We start from the raw sequence: 17,170 nt of genomic DNA on the forward strand, positions 1-17,170 counted from the left end.
GAACAGCTCAACATATGCAAATTAAACATTGTGATACACATTAACAAAAGAGAAAAATCACAATCATATCAACAGAGGCATAAAAACCATTAGGCAAGCTACAACATCCATGTATAATTAAAACGCTCAATAAAATGAATATTGAAGGTAAGTAATTAAACATAATAAAGACATATATGACAAGTCTGCAGCTAATATCATACTTAATGATTAAAAACTGAAAGCATTTCCTCAAAGACCAGGGACAAAACAAAGATGTCCACTCTCACCACTATTATTCAAATTAGTACTGCAAGTAGTAGCCAAAACAGTTAGGCAAAAGAAAGAAGTAAAACGCATCCAAATTGGGAATGAAGAAGTAAAACTGTCACCATCTGCAGATGACATGATTCTATATACAGAAAACCCTAAACACTCCAGCCAAAAGATTATTAGAAACAAACAAAAAAAATACAGTAAAGTTGCAGGATACAAAGTGAATATACAAAAACCCACTGTGTTCCTATATACTAACAATGAAATAGTAAATTAAATTTTTAAAAAATCCTATTTACAATTGCAACAAAAAAAAATCTGGAAATAAATTTTATGAAGGAAATAAAGAAGCTATACACTGTACACTACAAGACATCGTTGAAAGAAAATAAAGACACAAAGAACTAGAAAGGTGTTCTGAGTTCCTGGATTGGAAGAGTTAACACTGTTAAAATGGTCATATTACCTAAAGCAATAAATAGATTTAATGCAACCTCTATCAAAATATCAATGGCATTTTTCACAGAAATAGAACAAAAAAAATCATCAGATTTGTCTGGAACTGTAAAAGAACGCTGAAAAAGCAAAAAGCAAAAGCAATCCTGAGAAAAAGGCCAGAGGTATCATACCTGACAGCAAATTATACTACGGAACTACAATAATCCAAACAGCATGGTATTGGCAGTAAAACAGACACACAGACCAGAAGAACAGAACTGATAGCCCAAAATATACCCACATATATATGGGCAATTAATTTTCAACAAAAAAGCCAAAAACACACAATGGAGAAAGGAGGGTCTCTTTAATGGTATTGGAAAAACTGGAAAGCCACATGCAAAAGAAAGGAACTAGGCTATCTGACACCATCCACAAAAGTTAACTCAAAATATATTAAAGACTTGATTATAAGACCTGATACAATAAAATATATAGAAGAAAACATAAATACTGAATTTAAAGTCTCAGGGTTGTTTTTTTTTTTTTTTTTTCTTGTGAATATGACCCCAAAGGCAAGGGGAAGTAAAAGAAAAAAATAAATGAGTGGGACTACATCAAACTAATAAGCTCCTGTACTGCAAAAGAAACTGACAACAAAACAAAAGGGCAACCAGCTGAATGGGAGGAGATATCTGCAAATGAAGTCTGTGATATGGAGTTAATATCCAAAATATATAAAGAACTCACAGCACTTAACAGCAACGAAAACAAATCTGATTAAAAAATAAGCAGAGACATGAACAGTCACTTTCCCAAGGAAGATAAAGAGATGGCCAACAGACACATGAGAAGATGTTCAACATCACTAGTTATTAGGGAAATGCAAACTGAAACCACAATGAGATACCACCTCACACCTGTTAGAATGGCTATTATCAATAAGGCAAGACATAGCAAGTGCTGGAGAGAATGTGGAGAAAAGGGAACCTTGGTACACTGTTGGTAGGACTGTAAATTGGTCCAGCCACTATGGAAAACACTATACAGGTTCCTCAAAAAATTAAAGATAGAGCTACCATATGACCCAGCAATCTCTCCTCTGGCTATATACACAAAAAATTAGAAAACACTGATTTATAAAGATATGTTCATTGCAGCATTATTCAAAATACCATGATAGGGAAACTAAGTGTCTTCAACCAAAAATTGGATAAAGAAGATGTGCTACATATGTTATTTATGGATATACTTACTCAGCCATAAAAAAGAAAAAATGTTGCGATTTGTGACAACACAGAAGGATCTTGAGAGTATCATGTTACGTGAAATAACACAAAAACCGTATTTCTCACATATGTGGATATAAAAAAAGCAACAAAAGAATAAACAACACAGACACAGGTATCAGTATGGTCATTACCATAGGAATGGGGGTAGGAACAGGTAGAAGAGGGTAAAGGGGGAATAAATGAGGATGGAAGACTAGACTTTGGATGGTGATCACACAAAATATACAGATGTACTACAGAACTGTTCTTGAAACTTATAACCAACGTCACCCAAATAAATTCAATGAAAAAAAAAGAACACACTTACAGATACAGACAACAAAATAGTTACCAGATGGGAAGGGGGCTAGGGAGAGAACAAAGAGGATAAAGGGGGTGAAATATATGGTGACAAAAGGAGACCAGACTTTGGAGGGGAAGTACACAATGGAATATACCAATGTTATTTAATAAAGTTGCATACCTGAAACTTACACAATGTTATTTAACTGTTACCCCTATAAATGTAATAAAAATTAAATTAAAAAAAATAAATTTAAAAATAAAGTTAAAAACAAAAAATAAGAATCCAATTCTCAACCTCTAAACACCCTAACTTCTCATTATCTTTTCTCCTCTTCATAGTCAAACTTCTCAAGGGTCACTTCAATTCTGTCTCTCTTATGACACCTGCCATTTATACTTTAAACCACCCCTATCTAGCTTGAGCACCCACAGTTACATTAAAACAGATAATGAAGACTTAATATGTTACTAAATTAAAAAAAAAAAAATTTCCATTGCTCATGTTATTTAAACATTAAAAAATGCAAAACTGATCATGCCACATCTCTAATTTTGATGGCTTTATGTTGAATAAGGATGAAGACCAAGATCCCAAGATCCTTAACATGTTCTGAAAGATGGCTAAAACATTCTTATGCAGTGTGGTCCTTGCTTTTCTCTCTCATTCTAATCTTACCAGTTGCTGAAGTTTAAAAACACTTGCATTCTTTTAGTTTTCTGAATGACTAAAAATGTTGCTGTACATGCTTTTCCTTCTTCTTGACTACCTGTGACTGTTCCTCCCTCTTGCCCTAGTTAACTAGTGTTCATTCTTCACGTCCCCTCTTTCTAGAACTATCAGATAGGTCATACTATTACAGAAACCTGAACTTCTCCTTCCCAAAACTGGTCACAATTTAATTAATTAATACTTTTATCAGTTAATTATCTCTCAAACTAAAACGAAGCTCCACGAGGGTAGAAAAAAAAATGTCCTATTCACTGTTACATCCCTAGTAGCAAGTATGATGCCTTGCTCATAACAGGAACTCAGATCGTAGACAAACAAGTAATAGAAAGTCACTGGCCACATGGACATATTCATAAAGTATAATTATCACCTGGAAACGAACCTTATTGTTAAGCCTCCAGGAAATTCTTCATCAAATAATACTTCAAATAGTACATCAGCGTCTCTATTAGCTATTTAAAAAAGAGAGAAAAAAAATCATATGATGAAAAATCAGCATATGAGTTTTTGAAAATGTAAAAAGCATCAGATCTACCAAAAAGTGGTATGGGGAAATACAGAGAGTAAATGAAAAGTAAATAAGCTCACAGATTACCTTACTTGTATTAATTTAAAGTAAAATAATATCTTAGGCAGATGCTATGAGGAATTACACATTTCTTTTTGCTTTAGTATATGTTTGAAATTATTCATACTAAGCTAATAAAAGAGGTAAGTTTAGAGTTTGCAGTTTAAAAGGTCTTCCAGTAAGACAGACAAAAGATAATGAAAATTTGAAAACATAGCAGCAATGAGGGTAGTAGAGTAGAAAGAATGGATATATTAGATAGAATTGGCAGGAGTTTGTGAACCATTTAGGTAAAAACAATGGAGATGCTAAAGATGACTCCAAGGTTCTGGCAGATCATGACTTGCAAGATTATGGATGTCATAACTGAAACACTGAGTTTCATGAGAAAGACATTGGTGCAATAAACTTAGGAGCGAAGAAGAATAAATTTGACAGAGAGCATGAGGAGATACATCCGAAAAGATTAAATTTACCTATAACTCTAAGGTAAAGTGAAAAAATTAGCTATGATGTTTTGAACTCCAAGCGCAAATTAATGAGTCACTTAGCTTCAGAATTGACTGCCACACTCCCTTTCCTCCACCCTCAACCTTCCCCACCTTTCTATCATGCTGGTTGTTTCTTTGACTAATAAAATTTCTAATGTGTTAGCTCCTGATATGGGTGGGAAGATGTTCCCCCATCCCCAGTCCCTCACTGCCCAGTTGAAACTAGAGGCCTGAAGATCTCGTCCAGCTGAACCTTTCAATCTCATACTTTAAAATCTAAACTCAAGAAAGTCCACCTTCTAGGTTCCCATTTCCTGTCTGAGGGAAGGGCCATTTTCTCAAAAGATTATTGACATTTGTTCATCCCCTTAGTGAAGAGATGACTATGGAGATAAGGTCTCCACTGATGGAAGGAATAACAAATATTCCCTTTTCCATTGCATATCCATGACAGACATGGCTAATCAATGATGGAGCTCTTTTCTACTCAGGGTAGATGTAGCTTTAAAACCCTTGTCAATACAAAATTCCAAGCAGCCACTATTACCGATAGGAGTTGTCCAAAGAAAGGAAACTTCCATGTTATCAGATTCTTAAAGCCTTCCTCTGGACAACCTAACTGGCGAGTACAATCCCTTAAGCTCAGTATCTGAAAAGCTGATTCAGGAGCCCAAGCAAACAACAGCAGGAAGGTTTCTTCACTGCACCCACCAGACCCTATCCACACCTACTCAAGAACCCTCCTCTCTCCATTTCCAGCAGCCAGAAATACATCTAAGAATTATTTTTTTTTTTTACATCAGAGAAGAAAATTCTCTTTTAGAGTCAAGTAAGCAGGGAACAACCCAAGAGGATGTGAAGATGAAAAACGTGGATAACCAATGCTCCAGTGTTAGGTAAGAATGAGATGAAAGAGTTCAAATCCCAGTTCTGCCACTTTTCTTTCCAGAGAGGTTGACAGGAAAGTCAACTTCTCAGCTAAGAAAATAACACCTGAGAGATAAATGCAAAATGTTAAAGTGCCTGGCACAGTGTTGGCATTAAATAAGCAGTTCTCCTAGGCTCAAGGCCTGCCTACTCTTCCTCCTTTCTGGACAGGGAAACCAAGGCTGAATGCTTGCAACAGCGAGGGACAGGGCTGCCAGCACTGGGACCCCTCTCAGCCGACAAACTGCTCTATGCTGGGCGGACTTCTTTTAATCACTTTCAGGCACACTGCTCCTTCCCTTTTCTCTCTACTCTCTCTCTCTCTCTCTTTTTTTTTTTTTTGTAAAAAACACAACATAAAATTTACCATCTTAATCATTTTTTAAGTGTATAGTATAGAAGAGTTAATTATATGCACACTGTTGTGCAATAGATTGATAGGTCTGTTTTATATACATAATCTAGTTGTATTCATAAAAGTCAAACTACTATGCACATTTAATTCAAATCTGTTTTTTTTAATGTATTTATTCTTAGGGAAGAGAAGGGAGGAAGAAAGAAAGGGAGAGACATCAATGAGTGGTTGCATCTTGCGTGCCCCTTGCTGGGGACCTGGCCTGCAACCCAGGCATGTGCCCTACACTGGGAATCGAACTGGCGAATCTTTGCTTCGCAGGCCAGCACTCAATCCACTGAGCCACCCAGCTGAGCATAATTCAAATCTTTTAACGGTAAATGAGCTCACATTTCAGGTTTGTCTATTTCTCCACAGAAATCAACAAATTACAGTGACAATTAAGGTAAACTGAGCAAGATTAGATGAAAGCCTAACTAAGGAGAAATGACGAAACATTTCTCTCAGTTTCATGAAAATATGAACATATGCACCAAGGTGTTGTATAATTTTAATGTTATATATAAGATATCAAATTTTCAGCAGTCCTTACTGAACTTCCCCTTCTTTTAATCACTCCTAGATAATTACACAAGACAGAAAAGAATTTTCTCTGAAAACTAAAACAAAACAAAAAATTAACTGAAACATAAAAGGATTTAGTTTCCTCTATTTTACAGTCATTCTCTGCTTAGAAATGACACAGAAATTTGTGTTTTACTTTACAACAAAATGCAGCTAAGGACACAACAAGTATTGAGATATTACCCCCTTTAATTCCTATGATGGTTCCCCGAAGGCCAACTGGCACTGAAAAGTTCTCTCTCACATTCACAACACGGTCAAAGAGACGAAATTCTGCATCCCGATCAGGAATGACTCCGTGTTGCTGTTCTAAAGGCTGAAGAGAAGAAAACTCTAATTATTATTAACCCTAATTTTAAAGTGTTCCAATAATTTACTGAAAACATTTTATTTCTTCTATACTTTCAAAGTAAAAAGAACTTAGAATTTTTTAACAGAAAACTTACTCTGTACAGCAAATGGGGCTTAACTGTCACGCGTACCTTCTTATTATTCTTTCTTTGCTGAGGAAATAAAAAGTTTAAAATATATCTGAAGTCCTTCAGATGCAGTAAGGAGAAATAACAAATTCTTACAAATAACAAATTATAGTAAAAACTTAACAGTATAAGATATATACAAAAATGCAAAATTATGAATATACAGCCTGAATAGTTTTTATAGTATGAGCATATCTATGTATAACCACACCTAGTTTGAGAGACAAAACATTACTTAGCACAATATATGATGGTTGACAGATGGGAGGGGGATATAAGGGAATGGGTGAAGAGGTGAGGGGATTAAGAAGTACAAATTGGTAGCTACAGAATAGCCCTGGGGATGTAAAATACAGCATAGGAAATGGAGTAGCTGAAGAACCTTTACACATGACCCATAGACATGAACAAAGGTGGGCGGAATTGCCTAAGGGAGTCGGGGTGCTGGGTAGAGGAGGGCAATGGGGAGAAATCAGGACAACTGTAATAGCATAATCAATAAAATATAATTTAAAACAAAACAAAACAAAACACCCTGTATTCCCTTCCTTCCCCCTTACCACCCTTCCCCAAAATACCCTCACTTCTAATGCAACAGATTAGACTGGTCTGTTTTGAACTTTATGTAAATGTTATCCTATTCAAATGACTTTTTTAGTCTAAAAAAAAACTGTACACAATGGTCAACAAAGACTTTTTTTTTTAAAAAGTAAAAAATATTGATCTATGACAATACTGTGGGTTTTGTGGCTCCTTATAAAAAGGTGGTATTTGTTTAATAAAATTTTTGCTTTTGGAATCTGTTGTGAAGCTGGCTTTGATGTTTGAATTTTTTTTAAAAAAGATTTTATTGATTTATCTTTAGAGAGAGAGGAAGGGAGGGAGAAAGAGAGGGAGAGAAACATAGATCGGCCGCCTCTGGCACATGTTCCAACAGGGAACCCACACTGGTCAGGATTGCATTTTTGATTACCTAAAAAATGCTGGAATAAGCTCTGACTGGCTCAGTGGGTTGGGTTTCAAATGACAAGCCTAAAGGTCACCAGTTTAATTCTCAGTCAGGGCACATGCCTGGGTTAATGGACCATGTCTGTGGTTGGTGGTGGCATGTGAGAGGCAACTGATGGATGTCTCTCTCCCTCTCTTCCTCCCTCCCTTCCCCTCTCTCTAAAAATTAAATGAATAAGTAAATAAATCAAGCAAGCAGGCTGTAAAACTTTTGTACTATCTTTGCTACTTGTTAGTTCTATCAACTCACACTTAAGTTGAACATCAGCTTCCTTCCATCTGTGAGATGAAAATAGTATTACCTGTTCTATGTAATAAAAATGGGAGAATGGTTTATACCCATTGCAATCTATAGCTACAACTCAAATTAAAATTTTTTGAAGTAAAAACAAAAATGGCAGCAGTATACCTATCTGGCAGTCCCCTAGCTTTAGAACATAGCTATGGAAATAAGTACAAAAGGACATAAAATAGCCCTACATGTATTCATACACTGTAAATCACTTAAACCTTTAAACAGAGCCTATTTTCTTTTATTTTAGAGACAGTTCATTTATTCTTTCAACAAATATTTGCTGAGTTCCATTTATACACCATGTATTGATTTCGATGCTGGGAATACAACAGTGATCTGTTCTTTTATTCTAGTTGAAGGAGATGTAAGAGAAACAACATAAAGGAAATATAGCGTGCTTGAAGATAAAAAGCATAGCGAAAAACAATGTGGGTAAGGGAGATCAGCAGTGTGAGGAGAAAATGCAATTTTAAATAGGGTGAAAAGTGAAGGCCTTTCTGACAAGTTGCCTATGTTTCCAGATCAGAAGGACTAACAAGTAAACTGGTACCCAGTGAAAACAGCAAAAAAGGAGAAAGAATAAAGAAATTTGAAAACTATTTTAAAAAGGAAACCCAAGAACTATGCCTGGAGAATTGCATATTTAAAAAAAACCATATGGCCTAATATATCCATAAGCATTATTGCATTATAGCATTGATTAGAGGGCATGGCAATCAAACCTGATGTATTAAGCAAATCAATAAACTGAGGAAGTTTCAGAGTAAACTTCAACCCACAACTATTAAACAAGAAGTTCTGGGGCCTGGCTACTCAAAATGTGATTACCCTGCAAGCTTGTTAGAAATGGAGAATCTCAAGCCTAATCCTAGAGCTACTGAATCAGAATCCGTATTTTTATAACATCTTCCAGTGACTGTTTGCACATTAAAATTTTGAGAAGTACTGCTCTAGGCATGGAATCTAGAATGTGTGTTTTTTAAAAAGCTCTTCCAGTAATTTTGACAATTAGCCAAGTTTGGGAATCACTGCCCAATATCAAAACTACTAATATTTTTTATAATAATCCTGCATTATAAAAAAAAGTATGAATTATGTTCAGAATGTTGGGCTTGTTTTAGCTTTTTCTCCTTTCCTTTATAATCCTAAAAGGAAAAAAAAAAATCACTTATAATTGTACCTCCTTGACACATTCATAGGTTTTTGGAGTTTTTATTTTATTTTTTTTTTACAAAAACTCCTATTATTTATAAGCACACATATTTTTGAAAAATGCTGTAACCACAACATCAGGCTATAACTTTGTATCTTCTGTTTACAAAATAAATGGAAAATGTGTAAAACATTTTAGAAAGTTCTCTCCATCCAAATGGGTTAAAGTAAAATTTGGAGACTTAAAGATGTAAACTTGTTAAGTAGAAAACTCATTTCAAAAACAATTCATGACAAACAGATTTTTCTCTACATTGAAAGACAATTAAAAAGAAATGCAAAAAAGCAAAAAAGAAAGAAAGAAAAGAAAAAGAGAAATGAAGGCTTACTATCCGCAGCTGAGTATCAATGACCTTTTAAAAAATCCAACTCTTGGCTCTGAGCCTTGTATTTTTTACCTAAAGAGATAATCATCTAGTGGTGATTTCCCAAACTATATTCACAGTTCTTGAGTATGTGATAAGAGAATTCAAATAATAATAATAATAATAATAATAATAATATCCAAAACAGCTAGGCATTATTAGAAGGGGTTTACATGTATCGACTCAATTAATCCTCTTGATGACCCTATAAGGTGGGTGCTGTATGTTATCCTCACTTCATTTACTGATGAGGATACAAAGCAAGAAAGCCTAAGTATCTTGCCTAAGGTTACAAGCATTGAAAGAATGCTGGGGAAGATAGCATCAAAGCCCAGTTCTTAATTTACTCTGCTATTAGAGCACTGTGTTAGCAAAACGACATCATTTTTTCTTTTAAAGAAGGATCCCTCATGTTTCCCTTTTATTTACTTATTTATTTTTAAAAAGATTTTACTTATTTATTTTTGGAGAGAGGGGAAGGGAGGAAGAAAGAGAGGGAGAGAACTATCACTGTGTGAGAGAAACACCTCTCGCACAAGCCCTAACTGGGGAACCCATAACCCAGGTATATGCCCTGACCAGCAGTTGAACTGGTGACCTTTTGCTTTGCAGAACGACATTCAAACAACTGAGCCACGCAGGTCAACAACATAGTTTTTATAAAAAGGCAAATGTGTGAAAAATAAAATCAGAAATTAAAAATAGGAATATAATCAATTCATTTTCTATTACATCAAGGTAGGGGATCAAAATACTTGAAACAGTTAAGCCTACACAAAAATACTTAGTAAATGAATGAATTTGTGAGTGGGAAAGTACACAAAGAATTAATTCTGTAGAAGTTAGTACAATTTTTACGTTCTGTAAAAACATGAACTGTGTCTTTGAAGAACTCAGAATAGAAGGAATGGGGATTAACCTTACCTCTCAATTAAAACTTTCTATTTTGACTAAAATCACAAAATATTAATTCCTAAAATTAGAAACACTACAAGGACATTTAATTTAAATGATACAGCTTTTGTAAATTAAAGTGCATTTATATTTATTAATATATTTATTCATACACACTAATGGCCACTGGAAATGGCTGGAACATTTTTTTAATTATAAGATTATTTTACATAAATCAGAAACCACTGAGTATATGTTTTATTTGGTTGGAACATAAATAAGTTATTTGTAGAAAAATATATAGTTCTTTTAACTTCAAATCTCATCAATATCTCCATTATTAAAAATTAGTACCTTGTGCCTTTCGATTTCTTCCTCAATTTTCTCAACAATAGCTGCATCCAGAATTTGTAAATCACAAGAAGAACGTGACAAAGCACTGACAGGATGTCCCTTTAGCCAAGTAATAATTTCTTGAACTTTCTCAGCACTACATTAAAAACAATAATTGTTTCACATTTATTAAAACTCTGTGAGGGCATATATAAAAGGCCTGATATAAACCTTCTGAAGGCTGTAATATATAAAAGACATCAAATACATGATTAATAATTAATCGCCACACTTAAATGGGACTAATTCTAAATCTAATATTAACATGAACATGTTCATTCTCAGTAATTTTCTAAAAATCACAAAATTAATAAAGTACTTTAATATAAATGAAATAAAAAATTGTCTTAAGATCTTAAAGCAAAAAACAAAACAATACGAAACCCTTCCCTCAAAAGTAATGTAAATAATCCTTGATAAACTACTACTGCGCCTTTCACCGGAACCACTAAGTTGAACTATGAAGTAATAAGTGACACAACTTTTGCTTACCCATTCTCATTTTCTCCAGGCCAAATGTCATCTTCATAGAACACATCCTCTTGGCTATTTTTGGCTATATAACTAAATAATTCTGGAGCTCTAGCCAAACAAACAAAAATACTGTTTAAAAAAATGCATATATATATGCATATAAAATGCATATATATATGGCTAACTTCATATAAACTTCCTTTCAAATAATTTTGAACCTTAAGGGAACACATAAAATATATTGAGGACTGATTATTATACACAGAGTATTAATAAGGGATACAGACTAAAATACTTGAAAGTATTTATAGGTTCTCAAAAACCTTTCAATAGCTGAAGATGAAATGATTTAATTAATAAACTTGTATTTGTTTATTAAACATGTAATAAACTTTAATGATGTATAAACTTCAATTGCTGACTCTATCCCCTTTAGACCATAACGATAAGTGCTGATAAACAGACAAAAATAATATTTACAGGTTCATTTTCCAATTTTTACAACAAAGCTGGAACATCACGAGATAGAGCAAATTAAAATATATTACAAGTTTCTTCTAATATTGCTCAAAACTCCACTACTTCCTTTATAGTGCACGACTTGCAAAGCACAGAGCAGATTGAACACACGTGTTTATCTTGTTTCTTCCCCAACTCCACTATAAGCACAGTAAAGCAAAAAAAAAAAAAAAAAAAGGCATAGATCTACAAAGACACATGAGGAGAGAAACAGAGGATCTGACAGCACATATGAGTTGTTAACAAATTAGAAACTGAAAACTGGATGGATAAATGTAAAGTGATTTGACAGATAGAAATAAACTGTACCCTAAGCCACCAGTGTGGAAAGTTAACAAGAAACAATTTGATTTGAACTGTGGAAGTTAGCAAAAGCTCAGGAATTATGGGTCCCAGGTACATTTTAATGTTACAGTATGGGGTGAAATTTCACAGGCTTTTCGTTGAAAATTCTATATAATTAGTCATATGATTAATCACTTTCCATTTCAGAATAAAAGCTGTAGTTTATATTTATGGGAGAGGTTAACAGGGATGCAGGGACGCTCCAGCCTTCAGTGTATCCTGCACAGCTAGTTAGGTTAGTGGATGGGGTGTGAAGAGGAGAGGATAGGTGCCACCCTGAAAACTCAGGATTAGTGAAGGCATAACTATTATGTCACTAGGAAGCAGGCTAGGAAGTATAACATCTTTAGGAAGCAGACTCTGAGATGGAAATAAGCATACAGGAGGCTTATTAGCAAGTTCTGTGGAATCAACACCTGTGGAAGGGAAGGAAAAAAGGAAGGAGGGAGAATTGCACACAGGGAGAAGTTGGGCTGTGATTTATTTTTAAGGAACTCCATGGCCAGTTCCACAGAGATCTCAAACTGGGATTGCCCTTCAGACCTGTCCTGAACTAGAGCAATGACATTGGCTGGGCTTTTACACCTCCTTGTTGATCGGGTATTGACCTGATGGCTATTGTGGGAAGGGGATATAACTACTTATTGGAGTGGTTCGCTTCCACCAGGCTATTCCTGTAGATAGCTCACAGCTGAAGGGTGTCATAGCAGCATTCTTGCTGCCACAGGTCCTTGGTCCTATGAGAGATCTGGGGTTGGGTGGGGGCAGGTGTCACAGTATCCATTCTGTAATGAGACCCCTTTTGCCAGGTTAATTTCCAGAACACCAGAAGTCAGTTTTGTTCTCCACATTTTTCCTCTGAGAAAAAGGCTGGAGCATACCTCTCTGAGTAGCCAGCCTTAGAGAAAAAATATACATACACGAAGTCTGCCCAGAAAAAGTCCAGCCCTTAATGCTTGCGCGACATCGCTGTATACTGGCAGCCAAGGAGAGTAAACCGGAATGCGCATGCATGAACAATCACGGCTTCACTGTGCTAGTCAGTGGAGGCAGTGAGCATGTGTACTGTGTGGCCACTGCATTCAAAATGACTAAGTGAGTAGGACAACGAATCTGCATCAACTTTTGCATTAAGTTTGAACATTCCTCCATCAGAAAACTATTCTGATGATTCAGAAGGCTGCAGCTCTGGGCAACTGGTGACTGGCAGCTTCATTCGTCACGACAATGCACCCACTCAGGCATTATGTCTTGTGCAGTTTTTGGGGGGAACATCAAATCACCAGGTCACTCAGCCCCCCCACAGCCCAGATTTGTCACCCTGCGAATTCTGGCTTTTCCCAAAACTAAAATCACCTTTGACAGGGAAGACATTTCAGACCATTCATGAGATTCAGGGAAATATGACAGGGCAGCTGATGGTGACTGGGAGAACTGTGTGAGGTCCCAAGGTGCCTATACTGAAGGGGACTGAGGCATCATTGTCCCATGTACAATGTTTCTTGTATTTTGTATCTTCTAAAATAAATGTCTCTGTTTTTCATAGTACACTGCTGGATATCTCCTGGACAGGCCTCATAGGCAGTGATACTTGGAGGCCCTCTGCCGAAATAGCCAAGTCCCATCTGACAAGCCCCACAAACCACAGTAAATTTCTAACCAGCTTTTTAGTGCCTCACTCTCAAATATGATTGGACACCTAAGAACCACCAGAGAAGTAAAACAAAACAAAACAAAACACCACCATTTAACATGAAAGGAAAACTCAAATCAAACAAAAAAAGAGCAATTTGGATAAAACAGAAAATAGAGAAAATAGAAGAAAATCTAGAAATACTATTCTCAGAAAAAGAAAAGGATAATATTAAAAAAGGAATGCCAGAGAATAAGGACAGACTTTTAAATAAAAAATGATTAAGTTACATAGAAATTTTAAAATAATGTAAGATGAAGTTGAAGAAATCTCCCACAGAGTAGAACAGAAGTATAACAATAAGAAAATGGATGAGAAGAGATAAGGAAATTAAGACGATCCAGAAGGTCTATCTACCATCTGGAGTCCCAAAAAGAGAGAACAGAAACAATGGTGAGAAAATTACCACATAAATAATATAAGAAAGTTTCTCAGAATGGAAGGGTATGAGTTTCAAGTCTGAAAGGGCTGAACAGCAAAAGGAAAGAGAAAAGATCCATACCAAGGCATACATTATTAAACAGCACTGTAAAGGAAAAATTCAAGAAAGATTTCAGGAAATGAAACTAGATCACACACAAACATTCAGAATCAGAATGGCAGAGAGATCCTCATCAGCAAAGGAAAGAGAGAACAGAGCAGTGTTTTTCAAATATTCAGAGAAAATAAGTTCCAATCTAGGATTCTACACCCAGGCAAGCTATTGAGCATCAAGGAAGAATAAAGACACTTCCAGACATGCCAGCTTTCTCAGGAAGCTCCTGGAGTTAAGTGCTGCACCAAAAGAGACATTACTCAGAGAGAGTAAAACATGAAAGCCACAACATAAAGGAATCCTACATAGGAGAAGAATGAAGGGAGTTCCTAGGGTGACAGTAAAGGGAAACTTTAAACTGAGGGCTGAACAGCAATAGTCCTAGAGAGCAATCAGTTCACATTGAAGCAAGAAGAGAGGAGATTTTAGGACAGTGTCTACAAGAAGAAAATGGAACTGAGAGATGCCCTGATCTGTACAAATATTTAAATTTTCTAGTGATGGCAGACAGTATATGGCTCAATTAGTTATATGAACAAATGAATAAACAAGACAGAGACAACAAACATGTACAAGAAAGGAAATGGAATTATAATACCCTAAAAGGTCCAGCTGTGACCATTTACATTATCTTAAGTAAATTTAGAATACATATTTAATTAAAAATTGTGATAAAAATATAGCAAGTGGGAAAATATGTATGTGTGTACAGGGAGGTGAAGGAATAGGGAGTAGGGGTAGCAGAAGAGAGCTAAAGCTTTATCTTTCATGGTAGAAAATCAATGCATATGTGAAGTTTAAAAATCAAGAACAAGTAGTCTGAATAGGACATTTTAAAGAAGTACGAAAACCAGCAGAAAAACAATCTATATTTTCAGATGGTAATATGGGACTGGACTGTGTCAACCCCCCAACCCCTCAAATCAGATATATTTAAGTCCCAACTCGTGGTACCACGGAATATGACGTTATTTGGAAACAGGGTTTTTATAGGGATAGTCAAATTAAAATGAGGGCATTAAGGTGAGGCCTGGTGTAATATGACTAGAGTCTTTATAGAAAGGAGAAATTTGGACAGAGAGACAGTCATGCACAGAGGAAGATGATATGAAGATGCACAGGGAGAACCACAGGTGAAGATGGAAGATTGGGGTGATTCGTCTACAAGTTAAGAAATGAATATATGAGGAAATGAGAAGCTAGGTAGGAGGTACAGAGCAGCTACTTCCCTAGCACCTTTAGAGAGGAGGCATGGCACTGCCAACACCTTGATTCTGGACTTCTCATTTCCAGAACTGTGAGATGATAATTTCTGTTCTCTTAAGCCACCCAGTGTGTGGTACTCTGCTATGGCACACCTAGGAACTGCTTACTGTAGGTATCCTCAGATATGATGTTAGAAACCAGTGGAACAACAGAATATTCAACTGCGAATCAAAGGTAAAGATATGTTCTATAAATCTTCCTCCCTGAGCAACTTAGTTAACACCTTGATACTCAATTTTCTCATTTTTATAATGAGTTGAGATTTGTGATTTCTTAGACCACTTCAGTGATAAAATTCAATTCCAGGAGAGTAATCTACTGTCTGGCTGGAATTAGGAAACTCAGGAAAATCTAGTGTGCCAACGGTTGTTCTACTCATCCAAACCAATTCTCTTAGCCCTCACACAGACATGCTTAGTAGTGAATTATTTATGATAGCAAGTTTAGGAAAATTTTAATTAAAAAGAGGCCAATTCTCATCATCCTTTTTCATTTTAAATAACAGCATGTTTCCACTCTATTTTAGCTAATGGCTAAGGAATTCCGTGACACAAAATTAAGTTTATATGTGTGGTTTCATTCAGGATAGTGAATTAGGTAAACACTGTGTTCATCTCCTCTTATGATAACTGCAAAATTACAACTAAACTGTAGAACAAATCAACAATGAGAACTGCCTGAAGACTAGCTACAGATGTTGTGTAACTAAGGATATAAAGAAGCCACGAGGAGACTGGTAGGAGGGGTGGAGACAGAGAATGAGCTGGTCTCACACCCACATGTGGCTGATAAAAATCTGGAGGTCCCCTCTAAGAAGTGAGAGGTTTCAGCACCAAACTGGGCTCAAAGGTCAGGACCCAGTGCTGGGAAGAGTAGTCCCCATGACTTCTGGCTGTGAAAACCAGCAGAGGTAGTGGCTGTTTGAGATGGAGGGCTTCTGGGTTCCCAGGCATTCCTCTTAAAGGGCCCACACACGGACTTATTGGCTGATGGACTCACTCTGAGCTCTAGCGCTGGGGCAACAGCTCAAAAGGTGCCAGGGACATACAGAAAAGAAGTGAACTGTCTGGCTCTAGTGTAAGAGCTGTTGGGATACAAGTGCTGGCAGATGCCACTGTACCTTTGCTGAGCCATCCCCTCACCCAGCCCAAAGGCACAGGCTGAAGTGCTCATAGGGGCCACTGTTCCTTTGTTAAGCCATATCTCCACCCAGGCAGCAGGCGGGCACCAAATCTGAACAACTATTAACTTGGGTAATGCAACTGGCCCCTGCCCTGGTGATTCCTTGAGACCCCTCCCACCCAAATCACAGTAGGCTAGAACCTTTTGCAGCTGCATCAACACAAAATTGGCTGGCCTTGGCTGGAACTGGAGTACCTCCCAAGAGGCCCCAGAACCAACACACTTATTGGCTGGCATCAGAGTACACCAGAGTACCACCTAATCACCTCCACAAATGACACATAGTAAGAATGAACTAGGTAGGCACCAGAGCACTGCTACGGCAAATCCCAGTCCTTAGAGTCAGCCCCTGCACAGCAGCTTGTCCAACGTAGTCAGGGCCATTCCTCACAGCCAGTCAGCCTGATAGTCAATCCCACCGACTGAAATTGCAACAGCAATCATGAGTCAGCTACAGCAAAAGGGCACAAACAGCCTAAGCAAGAAACTCCCCTGGAGTACACAGCTTAGGTGATGATGGAGACTGCACTACGGGACCCCACAGG

At 36.5% G+C, this 17,170-nt stretch overlaps 1 protein-coding gene across 1 annotated transcript in view; it reads right to left on the reverse strand.

Annotated features, from left to right (window-relative positions):
- XRN1 (5'-3' exoribonuclease 1) overlaps positions 1–17,170 on the reverse strand; it is a 146,920-nt gene that overhangs the window by 43,307 nt on the left and 86,443 nt on the right. Inside the window, exons 26-30 of the mRNA XM_054575090.1 lie at positions 11,104–11,193; positions 10,573–10,708; positions 6,412–6,468; positions 6,149–6,281; positions 3,383–3,452 (exon numbers count right to left, since the gene is read on the reverse strand). Coding sequence (XP_054431065.1) covers positions 3,383–3,452; positions 6,149–6,281; positions 6,412–6,468; positions 10,573–10,708; positions 11,104–11,193 — 486 coding nt within the window. The remainder of the gene's footprint in view (positions 1–3,382; positions 3,453–6,148; positions 6,282–6,411; positions 6,469–10,572; positions 10,709–11,103; positions 11,194–17,170) is intronic.

The sequence above is a fragment of the Pteronotus mesoamericanus genome, unplaced genomic scaffold (genome assembly GCF_021234165.1).
Source record: "Pteronotus mesoamericanus isolate MK-2021 breed Mesoamerican mustached bat unplaced genomic scaffold, CSHL_Meso_final contig_27, whole genome shotgun sequence".
Taxonomy (NCBI): domain Eukaryota; kingdom Metazoa; phylum Chordata; class Mammalia; order Chiroptera; family Mormoopidae; genus Pteronotus; species Pteronotus mesoamericanus.